At 39.5% G+C, this 25,606-nt stretch overlaps 3 protein-coding genes across 9 annotated transcripts in view; all 3 read right to left on the bottom strand.

Annotated features, from left to right (window-relative positions):
• Positions 1-8,668, bottom strand: part of VWA3A (von Willebrand factor A domain containing 3A) — a gene marked incomplete at its 5' end in the record, with an annotated part of 23,720 nt that extends 15,052 nt beyond the window's left edge. Inside the window, 15 exons of the mRNA XM_051782647.1 lie at positions 353-472; positions 750-844; positions 1,421-1,501; positions 1,670-1,773; positions 1,857-1,995; positions 2,221-2,346; positions 2,808-2,873; positions 3,259-3,367; positions 4,378-4,503; positions 4,776-4,882; positions 5,720-5,818; positions 6,599-6,653; positions 7,698-7,772; positions 7,851-7,975; positions 8,612-8,668. Of these exons, the coding sequence (XP_051638607.1) occupies positions 353-472; positions 750-844; positions 1,421-1,501; positions 1,670-1,773; positions 1,857-1,995; positions 2,221-2,346; positions 2,808-2,873; positions 3,259-3,367; positions 4,378-4,503; positions 4,776-4,882; positions 5,720-5,818; positions 6,599-6,653; positions 7,698-7,772; positions 7,851-7,975; positions 8,612-8,668 (1,484 nt within the window). The remainder of the gene's footprint in view (positions 1-352; positions 473-749; positions 845-1,420; positions 1,502-1,669; positions 1,774-1,856; positions 1,996-2,220; positions 2,347-2,807; positions 2,874-3,258; positions 3,368-4,377; positions 4,504-4,775; positions 4,883-5,719; positions 5,819-6,598; positions 6,654-7,697; positions 7,773-7,850; positions 7,976-8,611) is intronic.
• On the bottom strand, positions 8,612-13,131 carry LOC127466272 (WAS/WASL-interacting protein family member 1-like). The gene is made up of 4 exons (XM_051776914.1): positions 13,122-13,131; positions 9,707-9,969; positions 8,968-9,050; positions 8,612-8,732 (listed from the first exon to the last, which is right to left on the bottom strand). The coding sequence occupies exons 1-4, from the start codon at positions 13,129-13,131 to the stop codon at positions 8,687-8,689; spliced, it is 402 nt and encodes a 133-aa protein (XP_051632874.1). The 3' UTR covers positions 8,612-8,686.
• MOSMO (modulator of smoothened) overlaps positions 9,877-25,606 on the bottom strand; it is a 30,266-nt gene continuing 14,536 nt past the window's right edge. The window contains exons 2-4 of one of the 7 annotated variants that reach the window (XR_007903794.1): positions 19,977-20,189; positions 10,228-14,298; positions 9,877-10,022 (exon numbers count right to left, since the gene is read on the bottom strand). Coding sequence is in view for 2 of the 7 variants with exons in the window: in XM_051782879.1 (XP_051638839.1) it covers positions 14,114-14,298; positions 19,977-20,189 (398 nt within the window). In the remaining 5 variants the exon portion in view is untranslated. Of the gene's footprint in view, positions 14,299-18,304; positions 19,119-19,976; positions 20,190-25,606 lie in introns of those variants that run through there. The other 6 variants (XR_007903793.1, XR_007903792.1, XR_007903791.1 and 3 more) reach the window with 6 other exon arrangements.

Here is a 25,606-nt window from a genome sequence, read left to right on the forward strand (position 1 = left end):
AAGCAAAAAGAAAGAATAAATTCACTGCAAAAGAAAAATCTCATTTGGGGTATTAATACTGCTATGAACAGTATAGCAGGATGAGTATTGGATTGCAGGGATGATGCAATCAGTTCCAGTGAGCCACACCCAAACCAGTGATTTTTAATTACTAATCTGATCTCTGTTCATCTGATCCATGCACTCACCCAATAAAGACAAACCATTGCTAGTTTTGCAATTACTTCACTAAAAACCATTAAATACAATTAAAAATCTAAAATATGTCCATTAGTAACTACAGTCTCTGAGCAGACCTGTTTCATGGCAATGCATTACAATTATTTTAAAAGAATCCTCAACAGTTGCTCACGCTATGATATTGAAGTAATCCTTATTTGACATTTGTTCCTCAAGTAAAAGTCGCAGAGAATGTTGGATATGGGTGATGTACATAGAGTTTGTCACTGATATATCAACAAGTATAACCACCCTGGATAAGAAAAGAAAAAAAATCTTATTTCATTATGTATTTTTATCTTCACTGCACTCCAACTTGCCAGGGGAAAAGTATCTTCTACCTTTGTATCAAAATGTATAAACACTGAATTTAATTCTGCAAAAGATAAGGTGAGATTTTAGAAAAAAAGAGCAACTGTACAACTGAGGTTGGGTAAGGCCTCAGACACACTGTAAATAAGCACTATCCTCAAACACAGAACTAGATGAAGACTTCAAATCTCACAAAAAAGGGCTGTCAAATACAATACCTCTTTTCACAAACACTCCCCCATATTCTTCTGCTAGCAATGGAGAGCCAGTCAATTCGTTTCTCATAGATATTTACCATTTTAGTAAGGAGTTTCTATGGATAAAATACAGAAAATTTATGTTAAACATAAAAAGTTCAAGTCTTTTATCATCAAATGATTAACACAGAAGTAACATGACAGCACAGTAATGGAAAAAAAAAAGATTTTCATTCATTTTGACAGCAGTATTTCATTCTTAGTAACAATAAGAGAATACAGTCCATGAGAAAAACATACAGTGATAAAAAAGCAACAAAGAGTCTGAAGGTCTAAACTCTCCTCTTCACTTTTCCTCTTGCTAGCACGTCCCAAAATAGTGGTCAGGCATATTACCAAAAGAAAAAAAGAAGCTTAAAAAATACAGCTTTTGCAAGTTTACCATTTCTTCAACAGCATTTTTAGGCAGTGTACATAACAAAATACATCATTTAAAAGAAACACAGTATTTTCAAATGTATCATTCTTTAACACAGTATCAAATTAATGACATTAAGGTAATTTGTCTAAACTCTACAGAAAATGACCTTTGCAAGTATATGCAGGCATTATATGAGGGCATATCAAGATAGAAAAGGACACTTAATGTGGAATAATTAGATGGTAATCCAGCCCTGAGACAGACAACTCACCTGGTAGTTGTATAATACTGGCAGGTCAACATGGATATTTTTCACACTTCCATCATGCCATTCAAACTGCATCATGATTTTCTAGAAGGATAAATAATAATCATTTTTAAGAATGGCAGTAGTATTTGATCTGAATCTATGATTCACATTTCTTTTAAAGCCTGTAGAATTTCACTAACTTACAAAGCACTGATTTTAACTAGAAATACGTAGCAATAGAAAGGAACAAACACAGGCTAAAAAACTTACCTCATGCAGAGTTGATGATATTCTTTTTTTAAGAATAGGTATGAACTCCACCACAGGAGAGAAAGCATTGGGAGCCAGAACTTGATAAAGGTTTAACTTCTTGGCTATAGGAAGAAACAAATACTTTATATAGAACACACACTCAGATTCATATTTCATATTTGTTAAGTTTTTCCTTCTGTGCTACCTTTCAATCCATATGTCTTTAACCAGTCTGCTGAGGTTTTGGCCAGGACACTTGGTGTTTGAATAACTAATGGTCCTTTGAGCTTTGGAGGCTTTGGGAAGAAGCTGGAAGGTGCTGTATTTGCAAATCCTGCAGAAACCTGAAATGGATTTTAAGAAAAGCTCTTGCAAGTTTCAGCATCATTTTTTTTATGCTCAGTCCGAAGTATCCAGTATGGTGGACATAATTAAAACTAAAGTGCTGTGATTACAACAAGCAAAACATTTTGAAAATGCCTGATTATTTATAAAATTTGTTTTCATATTGTGAACCTAAACATTTCTGACCTTGGTTATTCAACATATATCTGAAAATGAAAGGATACATCTCTTGTTTTACTACTAACTGAGCCACCAAGTCTTCTTTGAAAAGTCTGTTTGATGCTTTTGAGTAGGTCCTTGGCCTTCAGGAACTCCTGAAGTAGCAAATGAAAATCACTGCTATCAAAATACTGCAAATATAAAAACAAATGGGGAAAAATAAGTTAACTACTATTCAAACACCAACCCATACCAGCTTTCTTATTTTAAAGTGCACACATCAATACAAGACTGCCTGGCATAGCAGAATTGAGGGTAAATGTATTTAATGCACTGCATATAAATTAGTAATAATTTATAAACAAGATATTATTTTATTATTTTGAATCATGCTACAATAAACCACTGCTTTCATCAGCTGTAAGTCAGTAAACAGTATCTGCAGAATTTATTGTGCTTTTAGGAACATTTTCAGTTGCAGAAAGAATTAACCACAGGTTTATTGACCACTTCCTCAGCACTTCTGTGACAGAGGCTTTCAGTACCAAGCCTTGCTAGCAACTTCTACTCAGATCATAATTATTCTACTGCCTCAAAGGGAAGAATCATCAAAAAGAGAGAAAAATGCTTTGCCTCTCTAACTGTCACCCACCTCTCCCTTTGAAGAGTAGCAATGATAACGGCCTTCTACAGCTTCTGCAAGATTCCTCAGAACTGCCTACACAATATAAACAGGAAGAAAAAGAGTTACTTTGATTTGGTAGTCTCTTTTGGGTTGTTGGTATTCAATTCTCAATTAGAGATAGAAGAAGAATCTTTGAGGTACATGTAGTGAGAAACCAAAGTAATTATGTTTCCATCATTTGCTTACCAGTCTTATTTTAATAAGGCTGAAAAACTAATTCAGTAAAGTTACAAGATGATGCTTCAAACAGATTTTTTCATGTGTGCAAATCTGTTCTAAAGAAAATATAACACTAAATCAAGAACTCTCTAATGACTAGGTCAGCTCCCCCACAAGTTTATGAGAGAAGGCATTACAGCTGAATAGGAAAAAAAAGACAGGACACTTAAGGAAGTTAATAATTAACACAATTACTTACAAGAGAAGCAGGATTGCTGCAATCATATGTAACAGTGTGAATCTGCAGTTTTCTCCCCAGCAAACATTGCTGAGCATAATCACACAATATTTCAAAAGGCTGATCAGGGCTGATACAAAAAGTAAAGAAAAAGAGATATTAACAATGGCAGTAATTAAATGGGGAAAAAAAGGGCCATATTGAAGAAGGCAGAGAAGAAAAAACAGTGGGAAAGAAATAATAAATCATGGGAATGATTTATGCATTTAGCACAAACTGACCTCCTCTCCCTTTTTCAACCATTACTGAGGTACCACTACTAGGGTTTAATTCTGTCCTGAAAGCCTGAATGATAACAAAAGCACTAAGATTCTATTCCAATTCACAACAGCTTGTGGATGAAATTATCTGAATTATTCCCTGCTGGCCCTGGAAGATAAAAATTAGGAGTTGTGGCTTTGGCCCCTGTGACAAACAATGACAGAAAACCTTTCAACACTGTCTTCCAAAGGCCCAAACGAAAGGAAAACTTTGCTTTGTGCTTTAGAACTTCACTTACAATTAATAAACTAGGAGTAGGGTAACACTCCTAGAATCTCCACTGTAGTCTTTTCCTTGTAATCCCAACTGCAATACTGCAATTTTCAAATTATGATAAAAGAACTGCAGAATTTATGTCCATAATTTATATAATCTCAGCCTGGTTTCATTTATTTAATCAGAAATTTTAAGTTTTCCATTAGCACAACTAAGATCACAGAGAGAAGACAATCCTTCAACATTTAATGCTATTTTACAGCAAAATCTAGCTTATCCTCTAATCTTCACAGAGGCATGGGCCCTTTCAGTGACATCCTTAATGATGCTGAAGGCTTTTATTGATGTAAAATTAGAGCTAGCAGACTCTCAATAGATTACTGTGATAATCTATCTGCAAAAGAAAAATGTAGCTTCATATCAGAAAAGAGAAGATTTAAAAATAGTAAAAAAGGGAACAAATAAAGGAATTCAATGGTATGCAGTAAAAACATATAAAACCTGGATCTTAAATTTTCTATTTATTTTTGTATCCAGTCTGGTTTCTTGTCCCAATTCTGTATCCAAGCTAAAGCTGGTTGTTAAGAGAGAGAATGAATTTACCAGCTTCCTACAATAAGAACCAGGGAATTCAGTTCTTTCATTGCAAGGACATGCTTAAAGGCTTTCAGCAAATTGCAGCCTTGACCAGGCTCCAGCTCTTGTATCCACTGTCTCACTTCATGTAGCCTAGGAGGGGGAAAAAAGAAAAAGAATATGTACAGGTGCTAAAGAAGAAGATCATGAAAATTACTACAAACCACAGGAGCTGCTCAGATACTTTAAACATGAACAACCAGCTGGAAATCACTGACTGCATGTTGAACTCATTGCTTTTTCTCCCCTCTTAAAATCACTACAGGCACAAGACGAAAAACACTATTGCCCACAAAAGATAGTTCTAATTAAATGGAGGCCTTGTTTGAAACACCTTTATTTTTTGGAGAAATAAACTTACTTACATGTGAACGTTGATGTTTTTTGGGCTCTCCCACAGCGGTGAAATTTCTGCACTGAATGAGAGGCAGTACAATTGCTCCTTATAACAAAGCTGCTCATCTATTAAGCACTAATGAACAAAAAATTGAAAATCCATTACTATCCAGTAGTAGGGTTATTATGTAAAAGATTAAGAATAGTAATTTCCCATAAATTAGTTGACAGCAGTATTTCCGGCTACCACTGAGAAAAGCTTTCAAGAAAAACTCATACATATTCAAATATTTGAGGAGTACAGAGACAAAACCTGCAAATCTATGGTATTCCAACTGATTTGTTAACGGGGCAGGAGTCAAGGAATATTTGTTGTACTGGTATCAGTTTTTCTGTAAAGCTGATGAGCACATGAAACAACCCTGATCTAGAATGCACATATCCACCAACCAAGCAAGTACTAAAAATGGTTAGTACATGTTCATGCATGGGGCTAAACAATAGTTCAGATATTAAAGAAACTGAGTTTTCTTGAAGGAGTTTAATCTGAAACATACAAATGAAAGATGCAGATAATATAAATTGATGTTAAATACTTCAAGAATGTGGGAAATTAAACTGTACCAAATGTCAAATTTAAACAGTAAACCAGCTACATTATATCTTCCTTCCTTACTACAAAAGTTTTCTAAAAATAAAGAGCATAATAAAGGACAATTTTCTTCCAAGAATTCAGAAACTGATTAATTCACCAAGGTTCTGACCAAGATTGTGAAATGTGCCTTGTGACAAAACGTAAAGGCATAAGAAAACCATCCTTATTATAAACAGCTCTATGTACAACTGGGTTCTACCTCTAACTGTTTCTGTTAGGCAAATTTATCCTATTGAGAACATTGACAGAATTGAGAAAATTTAATAATGCTACTTCAATAATGTTAGAATTGGCAGAACTTACTTTATTATTACTTACCAAAAGGTCCTTCTGAAAATCCAGTAGTCCAGGTCCATAACTCATGTGAGACACATCAATCAAAAGTCCCACTTTGGTTCCTTTTATAACACCAAACACCTTACAGGAGACAAGTAATTGTAAATACTAGCTTATCTCAATTTTAATAATTTTACGGTTTATTCTGTACAACACCATTTTTAAATCATGTACTGGATATTTATTTTCATTTTAAACCTTTTAGACTAAAGATGACACAGTGACAAAGTCAAGGAGGGAAAAAAGAAGGAAAAAAGGGATAAAAAAGAAGAAGAAAAAGAAACAAAAGAGGTAACTGGGTCCCAGCTAATCCTTACCAGTGAATCATATTACCTCCTTCCCAAGACAACCTATTCATTATTTGAGAGGATAAATCAAACATAACATTGTCTGTAGCATCTCCTTCAGGCCAAATCAAGCAACTTTGTGGAAACCAGATTTTGGAATGCTGCTTCCTTCTCTCTCCCCTTCGAGAGGGAGTTACATCCTGAGCATTAGCACTGCTGGGCAAAGTTAGCGCATAACCAGCTGGGCAAGAGAGGGCACAAGACAGTTCCACTCCAGTCAGAGGATGCTCAGCACTGTCTGCTCCCATTTAAGTTGTGCTGGGAGGTCCTGATGATTAAAACTGCTAAGAGAAAGAAAAATACTAGATCTGGAAAGCAGAAAACTGCATACCAATGAAAGATCAAAAAACCCAATCCACTGTCAAGATCGCTGCACATGATGTGGAACTCACAGTAAAAAAGGAAAATGCATAAGCTTTCTGCAAGTCACTTCTCACTAGTATTCAAAAGTTAATTTATTCTTTAATTTCATATACAGTTCCACTCTAAAAATATATTGCAAAGTTAAAGTTACCTTTTTGCTGTCCTCCAAGAGCCACTGAATTCTCTGCTGATAAAGTTCAATTGCTCTGACAAAAGGCATAGCACACACTTAGCTAAGGCATTCCCTGGCATTGTGCTTCAGTGTAACAATCAACAATCAACCACCTCTCTTCATCACATCCTTTCTCTCACAGATGCAAAATCTTTGAGAAACAGGTGTTTAAAAATACTGTTTTCAGTGCTCTTACACAACTGGTGCTTGCAGGGTTAACCATTTAAATTCCCCTTCCCCTAAAGCTGTTTGACTGATCAGATATGGAGGTGTTTGAAAAACTGGATCACCGAAATGTTTTCTAACGAGTTGCTGGTTTATTCTGTTCAGAAACAGGAGAGGGATACTCACCACCTCTGTATGTGAACAACAGCAGCTCAGGCACTACTGAGTTTAGATCATCACACACAGTTTATTGTCAGGAGATGTGTTTAATATAAACTACACTATTGCTTAAGACACTTATGAAATATAACATTGTGACTGAAAGGCAGCACGTTCATTGTTGTGCCAGACTAACTACAGCCCAACCTTCAACAACTTAATGCCAAAATAGGTATAACCTGAGGTAAAACAAAATGCTTGCTGGCCTCTAAGACTGTTTTACTTTAACCTACTTCTTTTTAAAACCACGCACAGGATTTTTACAATTTGGTGAACAAAAAGTTTAAACAAATATTTGAAAGGGGAAAAACCTTTTTGCTTTTTCAAAAGAAAAAAGCTGCTTCTTTTTTATAAAAGCCAGACACAGTGAGGTATGCTGAAGTGGCAGCACTCCTAGGAATTGTGAAGACCAGTAAAAACATCATGGTTACTCTACAGCTTATTGAACCTATTAATGAAATTATTTTCTCAACACCTGGTTAATAGGCATCTTCATTAAAAAGAACCCCAAGCTTCAGCTGTAGTGACACACAATTATCACCTACCCTAAACCCCAGCAGAAAGGATTTAATGCTGAGGTACTCTGAAGTTCCCACAGACAACAAATTAAGATTTAAGGCAGGACTTGCAGTCCTGGGGAGTGGGGATATAGAATCAGTTACAGATCAAAACTGTAAACAAGACTGATACTTACTCAGAAAGTCTGGACTCAAAATCAGTAACAGTCTCCTCTGTAAACACCATCCTTTCAACACCATCTCCTGAATTCCTGGAACACTGTGCATAATTAACATCAGAGGTGCACACAAATTAGGACTGAGTGCAGCAAGGGTAGTGTTGTACTCACGAAATAATATTGCCCTTGTTTACCAGATACTCTAATGTTAATTGCAAGGATTCTAAACTGTAGTTTCTTATCCATTCCTCTGTGGTTTGCATCATTTGAGACTCTATTGTCTTCATTTGTCCTCTCTATGGATCAAATAAGAAAAAATTACACGCAGCATGAGAAATTAAATGTGCTGTTCAAATGTGACAAAAATGTATGTCCTAAGGACAGTTGCTGGTAGGCAGTGCATGTCCAAGAACAACATAATTTTAGCTACTGGAATATTCTGTTGGATGTGGAATGTAAAGGAAAAGAAGCTTTCAGAATACCCCCAGATTGTGAGATAAAGGAAGGGGAAGGAGAACTGAGTTTGGAGAAGACAGAAGGGAAGACAAAAAATAGGAGAGTTCAGTAAAAGAATTAAAATAAACACCCCAGTGATTTACCAGAGAGGAAAACGAAATGAGCATCTCCAAAAAGTGACTCAGAGTTTGAAGGGACATATAGCCTTCTGCTGTTTTGAAGAAAAATGCAGGGTCTACAGCTGATCTACATTTATTGTTTTGCCTGATTTGTTCACAGACTGATTTATCTCTGCAGAACAAGTACATGTAGTTGCATCACTTCAGTGATTATATCTATCAAATTGTCTGTGTATATGCAAATATATGTAAGGAAACATATTAGTTGTCTATCAGCTTATTTATTTCTCACTCTGTATTTACAGTGGGTATGTGTCACTGTTCTAGTTGCTCCATTTAGCAGGAAAACTCGCCTACCAGCAGATCTTGTGTCTTGTTGGTATGTGTTCCCAATAATCCATTATCTGGTCCTAGATGAGACGCAGTAAAATCTTACCATGGTAGAGGATCACCCTGTACATGGGATTTTGTGGCCACCCTACAAGACAATTAATTTTATGGGATTACTTCATTACCCATAATGTTCCTGTATTGTCGTAAAGTCATTTAATTTTTTTTCTGTAGAAACTGTTTTATACTTTGCCAGTTGTTTAAACATTCATTTAATATATGATAAATGTTTTGAAGGGACATAGTACATAGTTTATATGAGCTAAAATTTATTTTATATCTATGTATGAAGCCCCAACAAGCTTCTGTAACAATTTCCTCACCCATTTTTCTCCAAAAACTGATCATTGTCCAACAACCATGCCGTTTTCCTGATGGGTGTATCCATTATATGAATAGACTTAGCCTTGTTAAAAGCAAAAAGACAAAAAGCAAAAATGTTTAAATCCTCAGGAATAAACACTACTTAAAAAGGTGTTGTTGATATTGTCAGCAACTTAAATGATAATTTATACTGTATGTGGGACAACAGCAAACTAAAAAAAAAAAAACAACAAAGAGAAGTTACAATTATCCATTCACAGAAAACGGATTTAGGAACTATTCTGCAGGAGCTGCTTGTTAAGGGATTTTATGCAGTTAAATGTAACTATGCACAGCGGCCGGGAGACCCGCTTCACAGCCAGAAACGAGATTAACCACAGCAAAACGCAGAGCTGCCCCTCGGGCTTGGGCGCGGTAAGAACTGAGCAAAAACCATCATAAAATGCCGGGTTTCGCTCCGCTGGGCTCCCCCGTCCTGGGCCACCCGGGCCCTGCCGCTCCCAGCGGAGTCAGCGCACCCTTCCCGTCCCCCCGACCCTCCTCACCCCACGGGGGAAAAGACCCCTGGGCTCCCCCGGGACTCACCTCCCCCGGCGGGGGAAGAACCCCTCGGCTCCCCCGCACCGCCCTGTAGGACTCACCTCCCCCGTTCCCTGCCCACCCTCCCTGGGCCCGCCCCGGAATCCCGGGCGGGCACCGCGCCAGCGACAGGGATCCCCCGCCAAGCCCCCTCAGCACCTCCCGGTGCTCCCCCGACCTTTGCCCCGTGCGGGGGTCCGGGGGCGGAGGGGCCCAGCGCGGTCCCCGCCCGGCTCGGAGCGGCGGCTCCGCCGTGTTACGGCGTTGCCGCTGGAGACGGAGCGGCCCCGGCGCGGCGCTTCCCGCCCCTGGGGGCGGTGTGGGCGGGGGGCGCGGGCCCCGGCGGGCGTGAGGGCACACCTGAGGGGACAGTTGCAGGGATTTCTGTGGGTACGCTTGATGGAGGACACCTGAGGGCACACCTGAGAAGACACCTGAGGGGGGACATCTGAGAGGATACCCTGAGGGAGGACACCTCAGGGCACAGTTGCAAGGGCTTCCTCTGGGGACAGCTCAAGGGACACCTAAGGGGACACCTGAGGGCACAGTTGCAGGGCTTGCTGTGGGGACATCTCAAGGGACACCTGAGGGCACAGTTGCAGGGCTTGCTGTGGGGACATCTCAAGGGACACCTGAGGGCACAGTTGCAGGGCTTGCTGTGGGGACATCTCAAGGGACACCTGAGGGCACAGTTGCAGGGCTTGCTGTGGGGACATCTCAAGGGACACCTGAGGGCACAGTTGCAGGGCTTGCTGTGGGGACACCTGAATGCAGGGCAGGGCCGGTTCCAGTCAGCGCAGCCGGGGCCAGTCGCTTTAGTAGACAATTTATTTTGATAAACTTGCTCAATAACAAAAATACAAGTGAAGAAAATTATGTTCATTTTATACAGTTTGTATTAACATTTGTTCGGAAATCATTAATTGAAAAAATGCTCTAAACCAATTAGAAAACAACCCTCAGTAAAGGCCGGGGGCGCAGGCAGTGGGTCCGGCCTCGAGCGGGAGCAACGTGCGCCCAGGCAGGACAGCCCGCCTGCAGACACCATTTCCTTCATTATGTTCATCCTTCACAAAGGTTTTAAAGGACAGCTTCCATTTTCCTGTGTGTGTGTCAGGGCGAACAGTAACCTACAGTTGTGTTCTGGAGTGGTTCAACAACGGCTCAGAAACACAGGGATGGCAGGAGAGCCCGAATCTGGCGGTGCCAGCTCGGCCGGGGGACAGGGTGGTGTGGCTCACTACCAGTGTCTGCGGGACACCGGTATCGCTCTCCAGCAAGAGTAACAACAGAAAACCACGTTAAATGGTCAGACTGGTGTGCCTAGGGAAGCACACCCTCCCCAGGTCCGAGACAAACAGCTTCCAGGCAATTATTTCAGCTGAGCTCAACAATGAGATTTACACAGACAAATTAACTAGTTTCCCTTCTGAAAGTGTTTCAAGTTTCCAATCTTACATATTGTTAGCCAAATAAATGACAAGTGTGCACAAATTACATTATGATGGCACATCAAACCTCTGGGGGAATGTTGAAGCAAAAGACTAAATGAGATTCTCTAGTGACATATGAAATGAGCTGTCCTTCAAAAAGTTAAAAATAATGGCTGGCAGAATCAGAAAAGTTTATGTAAACACTCAACACAAATATGGGATTACCTTTGGAGAAGATTCATATGGAACCATTTGCTTTTCACGAACTGAAAAAGTCTACAGATGTTTAGGCATGTTCAATACGAACTTCCTGTAGTTTAAAACAAAACCTTGTGCAAATAAAACCTATAAATAGTCTTCAGCAGATTTTACAGTGATGCTCTTAGGTATGAAAAGAATGCACACAACTTTAAAAAAAAAGTAACGGACATAAGTTTGACAAATGATTGCACCATAAAACAGTGTTTTATATACAGTTTACAAGATTTGATTTTCTTCTATAAATACTGTACTATATAGTACTTAGTGACCTTATTAAAAGCAACTGTTGACAGCTGTCTCTTCAGTTATTGGGTTGGGCTTTTTTTAATTGCAAATGGCTGCATCTATTTCTGGACTTAAAATGCTCAAATATTTAATAAATCTATTTGTTAAATCTCTGTTATCATTTAATAATTCATAGCAATAGCATTGGCAGATCAGATAAATTTCCAGTCAGCCAACCACAGTCTGGGTATGCTCCAAGATAAGTGTTTGTTTTTTTTTATTTTTATTAAATGATGATCCATTTAATCAAAGCCTAAATCCATATGATGTTACTATAACTGAAATAAATAAGTTGGGGGGAGCAGGGAAGGGGAAGAAATCTTAGCAGCTGAGAAACCCTCCCCACCCCCCACCTGTGTTCCAGTTACAAAGATCTAGAACTATTTACAAGTGTGAAATTTCTGAAAAAAATAAGAGCCTTTTTTTTTTCAATATAATTTATAATCTAAGTTTTAGTGAATACTTTTGCTTAGGACACAGTAGTGATAACACCAAAATTTTGACACATATCAAGCAGCTGAACCCTGCCTTTTATCTCCACCAACATCACTAGGGACCTCAGACTTAAATTAGGAACCAAATCATATTTAAACCACTACTTCAAAGTAGGTGCCTGGCTGTATTTACAGATTAGTATACTTTAGAAAAATTTAGTTATCCATAAACACTCCATTTTACCTGTGAATGAGCTGACTGGAAAAGAAAAAGTTGCTTATGAACCATTCCAGTGACAAGTTTGTTCAAAAATTTCAAAAGAAAAAAGACTTAAATCAGCAAATAGTATTTTTGTATTAAAATACCTTGGGAGGGGGAGAGGGAAGAGGTGAGAAGGACAGGGACCCACTAGGGTCTGAATGGCACACAGTTTAAAATAATTGTGCAAATTTTGTTATTTTCCAACACTTCAGCTTATCTGATCAGTGATTAATTTGGGAACTGCTGATTATATTTCAATAACCACCTCATTCTAAAATACACTTTCCCTAACAGTTTAGGAAAGTGTCTATTCAGAAATGCAGTTCCCCCAGTAAATGCAATGAAACAGTGCTCAAAACGGATTTTTGTTTTTGTTTTCATAAAGAATCCCAGGTAAAACATGGATTAACTGGAAAACAAATATTGATAGTGCAGGCAGCTTCCCTGGAACACCAAACTACTTTCTGCAAGGTTAGACCAAGTAGTGAATTAAGACGTCTGTGGGTTCAATGGTTTATCCATGTGCTGAAAAGTAAAACTACTTTTAGTGAGGAATATTTACTCCAAATTTGGGTGGTCATTAAATCCACATTTAAAACAACAACTTTAGTAAACAAGGCATATATTTTTCAATACTTATATTGCTCATTTTTTTGGCAAAGATGAATTAATACTCAAGTGAAAATAAGTTCATCCATCTTTGCAGTGGAATAGTATTTGCATTACTTTAAACATTGCATTTGACATGTGCTAGAGAAATGCTTACCCATGGTAAAATGCTGTGCTTGAAAATGTATGAATGCTAATGTAACAATGCAGTAGAAAAAGAGATTTTCTGTACAACAGTTGCTAATAATTTAAATAGTGTCAGTTTCCCAAAATTAGGATTTTAACTTTACGGCATGACATGATCTCACCTTCTACCCTCATATACAAATAAATTACCATAAAAAGAATTTTAGCTTAACTTAAAATTGCACCTAGAAAGGCATGGGATCGTTTGTACCTATTACAAAAAACTGTTAAAATCAAGGGCTGCTACAAAGAATGAGGTAAACTGAAGACTCTCAGCTATGTGGCCTTCAGAGAAATGGCTTTTTTCTATTGAGTTCTAGTTTTGCACACCACAGTGTTTTGCTAGCAAAGCGTTCTGAGTTCTTTTCCAGGAACCATTTGTGTGTATATACATATATATACATATGTGTATATACACACACACACACATACACACACACTGTATACTGCATCAGCAAAATATATATATATATTTATATATATATTTATATAAATATAAGGAAGAAATCCCCCTTTAAAACGTTCCTTAGTGTTTCCTAGGGCTTCTGGGGGAGGAGGGGATGTATGTCTTCTTGCTGTTACATACATTTAGAGAACATGTTTTGATCTATTGGCTTCTTGGTGCAGTAATGCAAGATTGATCCACATTGGTGCCAAAGGCTTTGCTCATCAGAAGGAAGATGTAAAACACTAATCTCCTAAACAGCGAGGCCAGCCTCACTTGAATTCCTCTGCAACCCTCTGGTCTACCACAGAGTTCATAAATACTTTGACTTCCAAATTGTTAGACGTTAAAAACAGGAACAGTCCAGTAACATGGGGCATTTATGCTTTTCAGTGTAAAGCATTCTTCACTAGTTCCTATCACAGTGCAGACCTGACTGCATTAGAGTATGCTCAGGAGATTAGTCCACGTTGTCTGTATTTGGTTATGGGAAAGGCTCTCCTTTTTTTCATCCAAAGTGCATAGTGAGAACAAGTCAAAGCATTCCTCTTTTCAGTCAGTGTTTGATAGTCTGATTTAGACATCCTCCTGAGAATGCAATTCTGATGTCTTGTTCTTTTCCAAAATAAAGTCCTGCAGTTCAGACATTCATCAGCCAGGTAAACAAACTTTGCCAGCAAATAGAAGTCCCACTATTGTAAAGAAAATTGATAAGACAAACAGTACATACGAAGACCCAACCACTGTGTTATTGGGTAATTTATATGGTTGACCTCCAACTTCATTGATGTAAAATCCTATTGGAAATATTAGGGCTGCCATACAGAATAGAATCACTGCAAAGAAAAAAGAAAAAAAACCAGTCACTGCTGTGTTAAAGTGAAAATATTTACTCATTCATAGAGCACCCAGAAAAGCAAGCAGAGTATTCTGAGCGAACTCAAGAACTGAGATATGCCAGTACATAAATCGCTTGAAATGAGTAGGCTTTATCTTGCTTTTAAAACTACCCCCAAGGAAGACTAAAAGACACCAGTTTTGACTGTAATTTCTGTAAATAGGCCTGCTCACTAGATCATGACCTGTCTTAAAAGAATAAAAAATTGGTAGATGTACTTCTACCACCATCTCCAAGTTTAGTCACAGAGTTCTTTACTTCTCCAGGTATTTTACAGTAATTTTTGCCCGGTTAAGATAGGACTTGGGCACAAACGAAAAAGGATGGTTTCATAAACCACGATCCACATCAGAACCTCAGCTACTCCTTGAATTCCAAAACACCTAAAGCAGCTTTCACAACACATCGAGCCAAAGGCAGCCAGCACCAGGATCAGCCTTTCCTTGGGCTGACAGTACCGAGCAGGAAGAACCAGATGTTCCACTGGAGGGGGCTCGTGTCTCGCTCACAATGTGCTCGCACCGGCGGGTTATTCTTCCAGGGGGAAGAGACGGAGCACAAACAGCAAACATCTGGCAACTGCACAGTTACCGCGTTGGTGCTCAGTGCCACCTCGTTAGGCCACTGAGACAGAACCAAGGGCCCAGCAAACAGGCGTTAAACATTAATCCAGAAGGTTTTAATCTACGTGATTATTGGTCCATGTAATTCCACACTACACAATCTAACCCTTAAAGAATGTTTCCCTTTTTTTTCAGTTGTATCTTAACAAACAGCTGGTCCCTCTGAGGAAAGCATGGGTGTATGTGTTTCTTGAGCAGATCTGTGTTAGTACAGAAGAGCTCTGTATTTTAGTGGTCCAGAAAACAGTGGTTGATGTGTGATTAGTAACACAACATACGAATAGTACCAGTTTGAATGATATCCCCAGGATGAAGCACATTGTCATAACTCAGCACCCCTCCTATTACATCCAGTTTGTCCATGACAAGCATTCCAGTTTTTACAAAACTTGTCTGATATTTTAACAGTAACACACTTACAGCAAATAGCTTTTGGATTCTGAAAACAACCCGCAGTTTTCAAGATTAAATCTCCTTTTTTATATTCAAGAACCATACAGCTGGAAACGTTCTGATGGCCTCACAGATATGGTCGAAGAACAGATCTTTATCCCCCTCTACTAAACTGTTCTTGAGGTGTGTTGTACCTACACACATCAGTGCTCCCAGGTCTGAGAGCTGGGAGTGTGCCAAGTGGAACGTGCCCAGGGTCTCCTTGTGCTCCTGCCCAAGGACAAAAGGGTGCAGACTCTCCCTCAGTTCACAGCAGGAACAAAAATAAATTCTGCACGTGCAGGCAGGGTGCAGAATGCTGATGTGCATATGCATTTCAAACATTTACTACAGAGGGAACCAGCCACCTTTTCTCTTCCACTGTGCACATGTTCTGCTGGGAGGGTGTCCAAGCAATTTTCTTAGCATGGACTGAATTTTTAGTCTACTGAAATAGCTAATAAAAAATGGATCCATCAAAATCTCTGGCAGATTAGGAAGCCTGGCAAAAGAATTAAGGCAAAGTTTTGAGAAGTCATTAAGAAGGACTTCATGATAAATTTATTTCAAAAAAAGTAGAAGAAACTAATGAGAAAATCCAATATATGAAGAGTTCATTTATTCTTTTAGAAGGAGATTTTTAAGGCAGAGGGTAGGAATTTCTTATACAAGCTGTAGTCCAAAAGTAGCTCTCCATATCTAGTAGTATCAATTCATTGAATTTCTAGCAACTCATAAAGAACTTCTCCCTTAAGAATACTTGCTTTTGATTTCAAGTTCTTCCTTGTGTAGGAAAAATTTCAGAAAAGCCACTTAATGAGTACAATTTCTGGTAACAAAAATAATTAGGTAATAAAACACAATAATGTCTAGTTTCCATCTGAATGGTGGCTGTCAAAAACCCCCAGTAGTTCTCATGATTCTTTAGCTTGTAATTGTTTTGAGCATCTAATGACAACTTCAAAAAATCCAGTCTTAAAAAATTGGTCTAGTCTTTAGAGGGCTCATTGTAATATCTGCTCATCTCTTTAGAGACACATAACATAGAAAGCAGCACCTGGTACAAATCTTTAATAACTCATGAAGCACTTTGTTCACTGGGCAACACCAGTGACAGACGTTCACAGAATAGCTACTGTTAGTTAAGGATGTGATTATCCTGCCCTATTTTTACTTGCATTCCAAAAAGCAAGTCCATTATGCTCATGAACTTTTAAATCCTCATAAAAAAACCCCCAAAAACCAAACACGGGACTCTGTGGTAACTGCTGGAAAGAAGGTAGCAATATGATTTTTCTAACATCTCCTCCCTTGATACATCTCAGAGAAGCACCTCATTCAGTGTAGCAGACACAGAATTAATTCCCTTTCTGGTTGTAGCAGATGGCAAGAGGCCTGAATCTGTAAGATGTAAACAGATCTTGAGGGAGCTCTGTGAATTCCTGCAATAGCCGAGATTGTTATAATATACATAAGACCACCTAGGAAGCCTCCACAGGGAATAACCTCTGAGCATTGTTTTGAATTATGGAACTTAACAGTATCTGTCCGAAGGACCATGAAAATTACATTTGAGATTTTCATACCTTCCCCACACCCTCTCTTTTAGAGTGTAAGACTACTAACATCAGTGACAGATTTCACAGTGTCTGTGTCCAAAATGACAAAACCTATCACATCAGTAGGAATACTGTGATTCCTGAAGGACTGATCCACAGAAAATGAAGGAAGACCTTCACATTTGCCTTTAGAAGACTTTTGTCACTCATGCAGTATGACCTGAAGGACAGCAATATCTCTCCTCTCCACAAAGCTGGTTTGCAGAAAGGTCAGACAAGTTTCTGTGCAGAAAACCCACCGATGTCTGGGGAATGAGGCAAAGGCTGTGCCTGTTAACCCCTCTTGGGTGGATCCCTTCAGAGATGCATACAGGAAAGAGAACTGCCAGATCCAACTTTTGTCTTTCACTTGCCTCTTCACTAAACAAGACAGACAAGACCACTCTCAGAATAATTCATATTTCTAGGTACACAGTTGAAAAAATCTGAAGTCATCCAAGACGACAAGATTACAAGCAAAAATTCCATGAGAAATATAAGTTATGCATTTATATATAAATTCCAGCATGAACTGGGCCAGTGACCTCTTACCAGGCTTTCCTTGCTGCTGTCAGAGTTGCAAAGAAAGGGCTGAGCAAGAGGACTCCTTTGCCCTCAGGTATTTACTCCAGACCCCCTTGCATTTGAAGGAACGGAGCTGCCAGTCCCAGAGCTTCCCTTGGAAGTCCCAGCAGACTTCCCTGCCTGCCTAGGATGGCATGTCCTGAGTTGTGTTCAGAAAGTTCTGTGAGAAGAATATCCTGCCAGCAGCCTGCACAAGGCTGTTAAGTCTTGAAATTGCTTGCAGACGAGATGAAATACAAATATGAAGTTTTCCCTACCCCCTTCTAATGAGTTACACATGTTTCCATCTAAACAGCACTGGCACTTCACAGGAAGAACCTGCTCATGGTATTCCAAGTTGATTCCACATGGCTGCATGTTTCCTAACACTGATCTACAAATAGGTTACTAATTTGTGTTGCATCCAGTGAACCACAGAAGTCTCTCTCATCAACCTTTTGAAAAATACAGAATTCTTCCTTCCATTCATTTCTGTTTTGCAAAATTGATTTTTCTTACAAGTGAGTTAAGCAATCAGATTTCCCATCATCATTGTTAACAGGAATGCAAACGTCACAGAGTTGTATGTATTGGAGATGAATACCAAAGACATTGAATTTTAGAATTTCATCAACGCAGAGATCATATCATAATAGAATTATGATTAATTCTGACTTGCAGAAGAATAAATTAGGGTGTTTCATTATTAAACATCTCATAACAAAAGACAAGTGCTGAAATAAAAGAATTTCCTTCTATATTGAAACATCTAATAATGGACCTGTTGCAAGCCTAAAGAAATCTACAGGGAAAAAAAACCAAAACCCAAGACAAAAACCAGCCCTTTTGGCTGAACTAATCATCACAGCTGTAGAAAACTAAAGCTACAGGGATGTGACAATTTGAGATATTTAAGAAAAACATTAATACATAGTACTTCAAAACCCCTTTCTTGCCCTAGAGCTTTGACTTCAGCTTACTGTAAGCATCTTAATCTTATACAGCATTTTGAGACTAACCCCCCCACATATATTAGATATACATGGAATATGTATAGATAAACAAGTGCACTGGAAAAGTTGGGGTGGAATATTCAGGAATGCTCATATCTGCTATTTCAGTCATTCACCGGAAAATAAATAAAACTCAATCGCAACAGATACAGCATTTCAACAGCTCCATTGTCTGCAGGAGCTGCACTATTAATTTAATATGCTGTGTAGCAAAGTTGTCAGAATGATGGCTTTGATTGTACAAGTGCCTCAGTGAAGTACCTTTGTTGAAGCTGAGCACTTTTTAATATTATTCCCTTCCCCAAAACAAGGTTAAATCTTACTCGTATTAGATATCATTAGATGTCACAGAGTTCCATTAAACCTTATTTATGCCCGTGTAAACCACAAACTTGCATTTTCTAGTTAGTGTTCACACTACCTTTAGTGGCATGTCATAATTCAAGTCAATTTAAAAGCCCTCAGGTTTTGAGTTTTTTCATGCTGTCCTCCCCACCATTAAGGCACCATTTCACAGTTGGGCTAAGCCTGTAACACACACCAAGAAAAGGAAGTTTGAAAGTTATTCCCCTTGCTCATTATAACTGTTTTTCTTTTGCACTGAAGTAGCCATAGGATATTTTTCCTTGTGTGGAAACACAGGGCTGCTAGAGAGGGCTCAGCTGTGAGGAGTTACAATGGGTGCTCATGCAGAGCACAATCAGGGGAGGCAGAGAAACAGCGGCACTCCTCCCTCTGGCTAGAGCACGGCTGCAGGTCACTCCTGGAAGCAGAAGTCTCAGTGCTGTGAAGCACAGCAGATGCTCTGCAGTGGGCAATCCTCCTGCATTGCCAATTAGGATGCAGATACTCTGAATGAAGCAGCCACTGGGAGCACGAAGCAGGACTGAACCAGCATCAACCCCGAGCCAGGTGATCACGAGACACCTGGAGTAGGGATGGATGGTCTCAGATGGACCAACTGCCTCCACTGCCTTGGGGAGAGGATTCTCTGTCATTCCATGCAGCTGGGAATAAGTCCTGGCTATATGGGAGTAGGGCAGTATGAAACACTACAGACACTCAAATCAGGACTGACCTCTTCTATCCCTGCTCATTCCCTTAGGTCAATTAATGGCACTGCCCAAGGAAGGTCAAGGGATCAGGCCTTCCCTTCTCTCACCTTGGGCCCACAGACTATTATTCCCTCTCAATTACAGTCACTTACGACACCAACCCCTTTATTTTGGAAGACTTATTTTTCCCTCAGATGTGGTATTTAAAAGAGAGGGAATGTTTTGTACAGTAAGAGCCCTGAGCACTGCTCCTTAACCACACTACAGTGTTATTTCAGACTCCACCAGTTTATCCTGCATACAGGGCAACTGTGCAGTTGAGGTCACTTACTTCCAGTGAAAGCTATCCAGCGGGCATATTTAGTAGCTTCTCTTCGCCAGTGGGAAGCCACCAGCAAACCACAAGTGACAGTTAGTGAAATGATTCCCATTATGATGAAAAATAACGTAGTGACCCACTCGGGAGGCAGCCGTGGAGGAATACAGGTCCTGTCACGTCCATGGATGGTTTGACACTGTCGCACAAGGCCAACTGTGAGAGCACCTGAAAATACACAGCAGAGAGGCAAGTAAACTTTCAAAATCCTCTCTGAGGGGCGCTCAATCGCAAACCAAAGCTCAGAATTGCCCCAAAATAAGGGATTCTTTCCTTGATGAACCTTAATAAGCCTTTCAAACACAGAGGATGGGGGGGGCATGCTTCGAACATCTATCTTCAGGTTCTGTCATCATGCACTTGCATAAGTTGAAGTGAGATGGCTGCAAGCTGTATCTGGTTCCTGAGTGGCAATCAAGGTCTAATCAAAGGGATAAAGCACTCCTAATAAAGCCTGCCAGTATCAGCTAATGTGGTAGCTGAGTTGTACAGAGGATCACTCCCTCATCTCTGCAAGATGAAGTACTTTTATAATCTAACAAAAGGAGCTCAAGTCCCCCTAAAATGCCTTTAATTGTCTAATACCTTTTTCCTTCATCTGTAAATACAGTTTTAATCCTCTAAGTCTTGCAGCAGAAACTGCATTTGATTCATGTATGATTTTAAAAACATTTTAAACCCCTGCTTATTGACAACAGCTCTTTAAGAGTCCCTCTGGTCAATCCTTTTGATGGTTAACAAGAATAACTGCACACATAAACTGGGATATCTACACAAAAGATCTATCAAAAAGATACCAAGAAAAATGGTAAGACTGGTACAGGAACCCTAAAGTTTTACACAAAATTATGTATTTTCTGTTAAATAATAAAATTAAAAAATCTGCTTTGAAATCTAATTCAGTGGTTTTGAGATTCATCAAGAAGCTTTTACTAAGCTTTAATAATGAAGTTATATTAATTTGGAAAATTTTAACCCCACTTTAACATGTAAGATTAAGACCCATTTCTTCCAGTGTCTCTTAAACAGTAAGTTCTGTATTTTTCAACTTTGTCCCTTCTTCTGAACTGTTTTCCTAAATAATCACAATTATCCTTTATCTAAATTAGGAGAAAAAAACAATAGTGGATAGCATTAGAGTCAAAAACTTTCTCCAGAAATTACTTCAAGTAAATATGGTTTTAGTTGACCTGTTTCAAACAAAAAGAGGGCAACTCAGAAACAATTACAGTAAGACTTGGAAGCTTAGGTTTAGCATGTCCTTTGGAGGGGGAAACATCTGTCATACTTTTTAGCTTCTTTTTGGGGAAAAAAAAAAGCATGAAACAAAGAATTAAGCCAAGAGTCAAAAGGGTAACCAGTCCTACTGCACCTCCTAGAACCCTGGAGCCAACTTCTACAGATCCTGTGTGCTCACACCTCAGCAAGAAGTACCACCAGAATCAGCTTCTGACCTCAGAATCCTTGGGTTAGGAGGCAGCATATGATGTTTGATTAGATGTAGTGCTTCACATACACTCCCAGAGGATGGGAAGAACCAAAAGCAAAACTGTTATGGAATCAGTTTTGCTGAAGCATTCCTGTAACCTTCCTTAGACTACAAATTTCAGCCCCATTCAAATACATCCTTTTAATTACACAACTGAAAGATTCAAAGACGAATTTTCAGCTAACAGTTGAACAGCTACAAAACCCAATAAAATTGGCATTTTCTACTCCAGATACACAGCAATCACACCATTGCTGTGCCCCAGGGCTGCACAAAACTGAGCCAGAATCACATGAGCAATCCTGCACAGCTCACACACCTGTACAGTACAGTTTTACAGGAACTGCTTCTCAGTTGGCTTTTCATAGCCTGCAATGTTTTCATTGCACATCAGCTGCTGTGTCCTTAAAAGTCAAGCTCCCTGGAACACACTGCAGAACCTCATACAAAACACTAAGCAGTCTCCTGGAGTTTGGGGATAAAGGGTCTTATTCACTGCAGTATCACACAACAGGAAATCGATCCCAATCACTCTGCAGGACTAGGATTTACCAACAATTTTACTATACTTACAGCAGAAGTCAGTTTTTTCCAAACTGCATTTCTGATCAAAGAATGACTTCATAAAAATGACATCACACACTCAGTAGATGTTTTCTGAATTCAAAGACCTCTCCTAACTTCAGTGGCAATAATTTAGTGCATTTTTAACTTTGGCAAAAGCAACAGAGCCCCTGTGCTGGACTTGGTTCCATTTTGTGTGTTAACTGAAACTAAAGAACAGCTGCTATAGAAGAGCATGTATTAGCAAGGGACAACTACTTCATCTTTCAGATGAATTTACAATTTATATTGAAGGTATTTTTCAATTAACATGAGCACATTTAACATGTCAGCTAAGCCCAGTACTGCCATATTTAGAGGAAACACAAGAAAACTCCATCTTGAACTACTATTTTTCAATGAAATGCTTTTTTTACTGTCAACATCCAAAGGGTCATTTTCTAAAAAAACCCACCCAAACCAAGAAACCCACAACTGAAAATTAAAAAAAGGAGGACAAAAATCTCTGAATTGTGAGTACCAGAGTAGCATTCCTTTTTAATACAAAGATAGTTGCAAGAAACTATTGAGAGAATGGTTTCCTAAACACCACTTCTGGTGCCCAAGTGTATTGTTTCACTCTGGCTTTTTCTTCTTCTTCTTTTTTTTTTTTTTTTAACAGAATTTTACAGTGTCAGCAATTAAATTTCAGAATCTGCCATTTTTGGAGGAAATATAGTGAACTTTATGGTTAAGCTTTTGCTAGCACATACCAGTATTTTTTCTTAAATCTGCTCCATGGATTACAAATCTGAAGGGGATATACTCCATATTTAAGGTTTTGAATCTCGAGTCTGCAGACTCTAGGGAGGCAAATGGAGGGCAAGAGGTCTGGGAACCATTTCTGAAGGTTTCACAAAGGTAACTGGAAAAACAACCTCATTAAGAACTTATGAATGTAGTTATAGTTTAAGTTGACTACACAGGAATACCTCACTTGTGTACATAAACTGGGCACAAGGAAATTAAATCTCAGGGCTTTCTCCCATAATGACAAATCTCCTGTTGAATGCAGACTTCAAAAGAAGTCTCTGGTGTGGAAAAAGCATATTTATTTGCCATGGAATTCAAAAGAAGAGTGTTTATATGGTATTTTATTGTGTTGGTCCTGTTCTAAACCAATCAAGCAAACAGTTGCCAGGCAGCTGCCAACAAACTAACTTATCACAGGAAGTCTTGCTTAACCTTATCTAGTCTATCACTGAAGGAGGGACAGAGATAATAAACTGAACAGTCTCCTTTTCTGCCTGTAGTTAGAGAACAGCCCAAGAGTCCATCTCAAACCAGTCACCAAGTTCCACTCTGATCCATAGGTAAAAGAGGTTTTTAAGTCATTCTCTCAGAACAACTTCAGCATAATTGCTGCAAATCTAAGCACTTAACACAGGTGCAAAGAAATATTATCTTTATCAGCACAGCTAATGCCAGTAGATTAGGCAGCCTAAAGATGGATCCAGCCCTAAAACATGTGCAGTGGAGTGAGCACATCTGCCCTTCCTCCACCTCCCCATTCCCACACGTCAGGAGCCACAGGGACGACCCCGAGGTGCAGGAACTGCTCCCATGCTCTTGTTTGCCTCTCTCCTCAGAGCTTCCAAGACAGGCATTATTCAGGTCAGCGCAGGCGGTGCAAGAGGTGATTAGGATATATATGCTAATTACTAAAAATGAGATTCAACCTTTATCAAATCAGAGAATGCTGCCCTGAGCAAATGTTAGTGAAGTGGTCCTTAGTCTTTCCCAGTAAATCTATTCCCTGAAGTGCCAAAGCATTTCAAACACATTAAACAACCTTCCAGTAGTGACAGTGTCCAGTTAATACCAGAGAAAGATTTTGTGATCGCCCAACTCCTCCAGACTGACACTAATGCTCTTTTTCTGACACTGCATGTTTTTGCTAGAATCAGTAATAAAAAGACTCTTTAACAAATACACCAACACTGGGGAGCATCACCAATTTAACAATTTTCACAAAACCATTGAGGGAAAGAGGGGGAAAGGCACCAAACCAAGGAAAGGCAAGCCCTTGTTCTCCCCCTGGGTGCAAGGAGCAGCTGCCAGGGAGCAGACCCCCAAGTCCCACTCCAGCCCCGCGGTGCTGTGCCATCCCTCTCCCGTTTCCCTGGTAACTACAGAGCCACCAAGGAGGAATCACACGCTACAGAGAGAAACAAAGATTGCTGCAGCCCTTTGACTCCCCCTCCTCTACATCACTTCTGAATTATTAAAAGTGGCACAGCAATACCACGGCTGGAAAGCAGCAGCACAATAACGGCCGTTCAGATGTTCGCTGTTCATCTGTTCCTTGATTGCCAGAACATGTGGGATCAAGCGTGCCAGATGGACACAGGAGAGGTGCCACTGCCATGAGGAGCTTGCCACAGCATGAGAAACAACTAATATGGTAAAAGCACAACGCAGTGAACGAGGTGGGGCTCAAACATTAGAAGGTCACAGAGCTCAGCAGCTATGCTCTCACACAAACATCCTCAGAACTGCTCTTGCTCAGCTTGGGGTGCTGCTCCTCCTCTGTCCTCCCCTACTGTCCCCACTCGAAAATCTCTTTACTCTTTCCTATTAGAGAAAATGCTATCCCTTGGGTTTAAGTGCATCTGCAACCCCTTATACTCTGTGACAACAGCTTCCTCACTTTTACCTTCCATACATCAATGACATCCTCAGCAAAATGCTTAACACTAACATTAAATAAATATTACAGGCCAATATGCCTAGTGAGGAGGTTAAAGCATCCAACCACTCCCAGATAGCCCACCTGCTCTCCCCCGCTTGCTGTCCTGATGAGATGGGATGATTCTGCCAGAAAAGCCATTTGTGAGTGCCAGACAATTTCTGCTCAAACAAGATGCTTTTCTACAGTGTCCTGTGGACTTGTTAAACCATCTTTGCTAAGTGAAGAGTACAGTTTAGAGGGCTCCTAACGAGGTGCTGGTCACATAAATCTTAGCACATCGCCAATGTGGCAAGGACACTGGTAAGTTCTGTGGTTTAGTAATGAGCACAGGACATGGAGCTGAGTTATCTGGGCACACTAAAACATTCATTACTGCTGGTTAGGTAACAGTCACATGCCAGGGAATGACATATGTAAAATAAGGGCAGCTCACAGTTAAGGCATTCCCTGGAACTCTCATTGTGCCACAGACAAGGGCAGGAGTTAAGTCATCTTTGGAAAATTTCTAAGTTCTGTCGAGCTGATAAACTTGAATGGGAAAAGGTGTAGGTCCATCTAAGACCAGGCTGCAGCTGTGTAGTGCACAGCTGTACTTGCTACCAACCCAGGGGGAAACTTGAAAGGTCTAAAGAAAACGCAGTGTTTTGGTCATGGCAGGCTAAATCCCTGTATCTGTAACAGTAGTTCCAACACACCTGCCGGGAATAACAAACAAGGAGAAGGTGTTTCCAAGAAGAAAATATTCAAAGTCATCAAAGGAATTTGGCAGTTGAAGATGGGATGTTTCCCATTCTTACATAT

The sequence above is a fragment of the Manacus candei genome, unplaced genomic scaffold (genome assembly GCF_025592945.1).
Source record: "Manacus candei isolate 608988 ecotype Guabito, Panama unplaced genomic scaffold, ASM2559294v1 h1tg000002l, whole genome shotgun sequence".
Lineage (NCBI taxonomy): Eukaryota > Metazoa > Chordata > Aves > Passeriformes > Pipridae > Manacus > Manacus candei.

Bases quoted from the DNA above. Each gene is read 5' to 3' on its own strand.
- LOC127466272 (XM_051776914.1), bottom strand. The intron at 9,051-9,706 runs GTGCTGAGGGGG...GCTTTTAACAAG, and splicing joins GGTCGGGGGAGCACCGGGAG to GCTAAGTCTATTCATATAAT. The intron at 8,733-8,967 runs GTGAGGAAATTG...ATTGTCTTGTAG, and splicing joins CAGTTTTTGGAGAAAAATGG to GGTGGCCACAAAATCCCATG.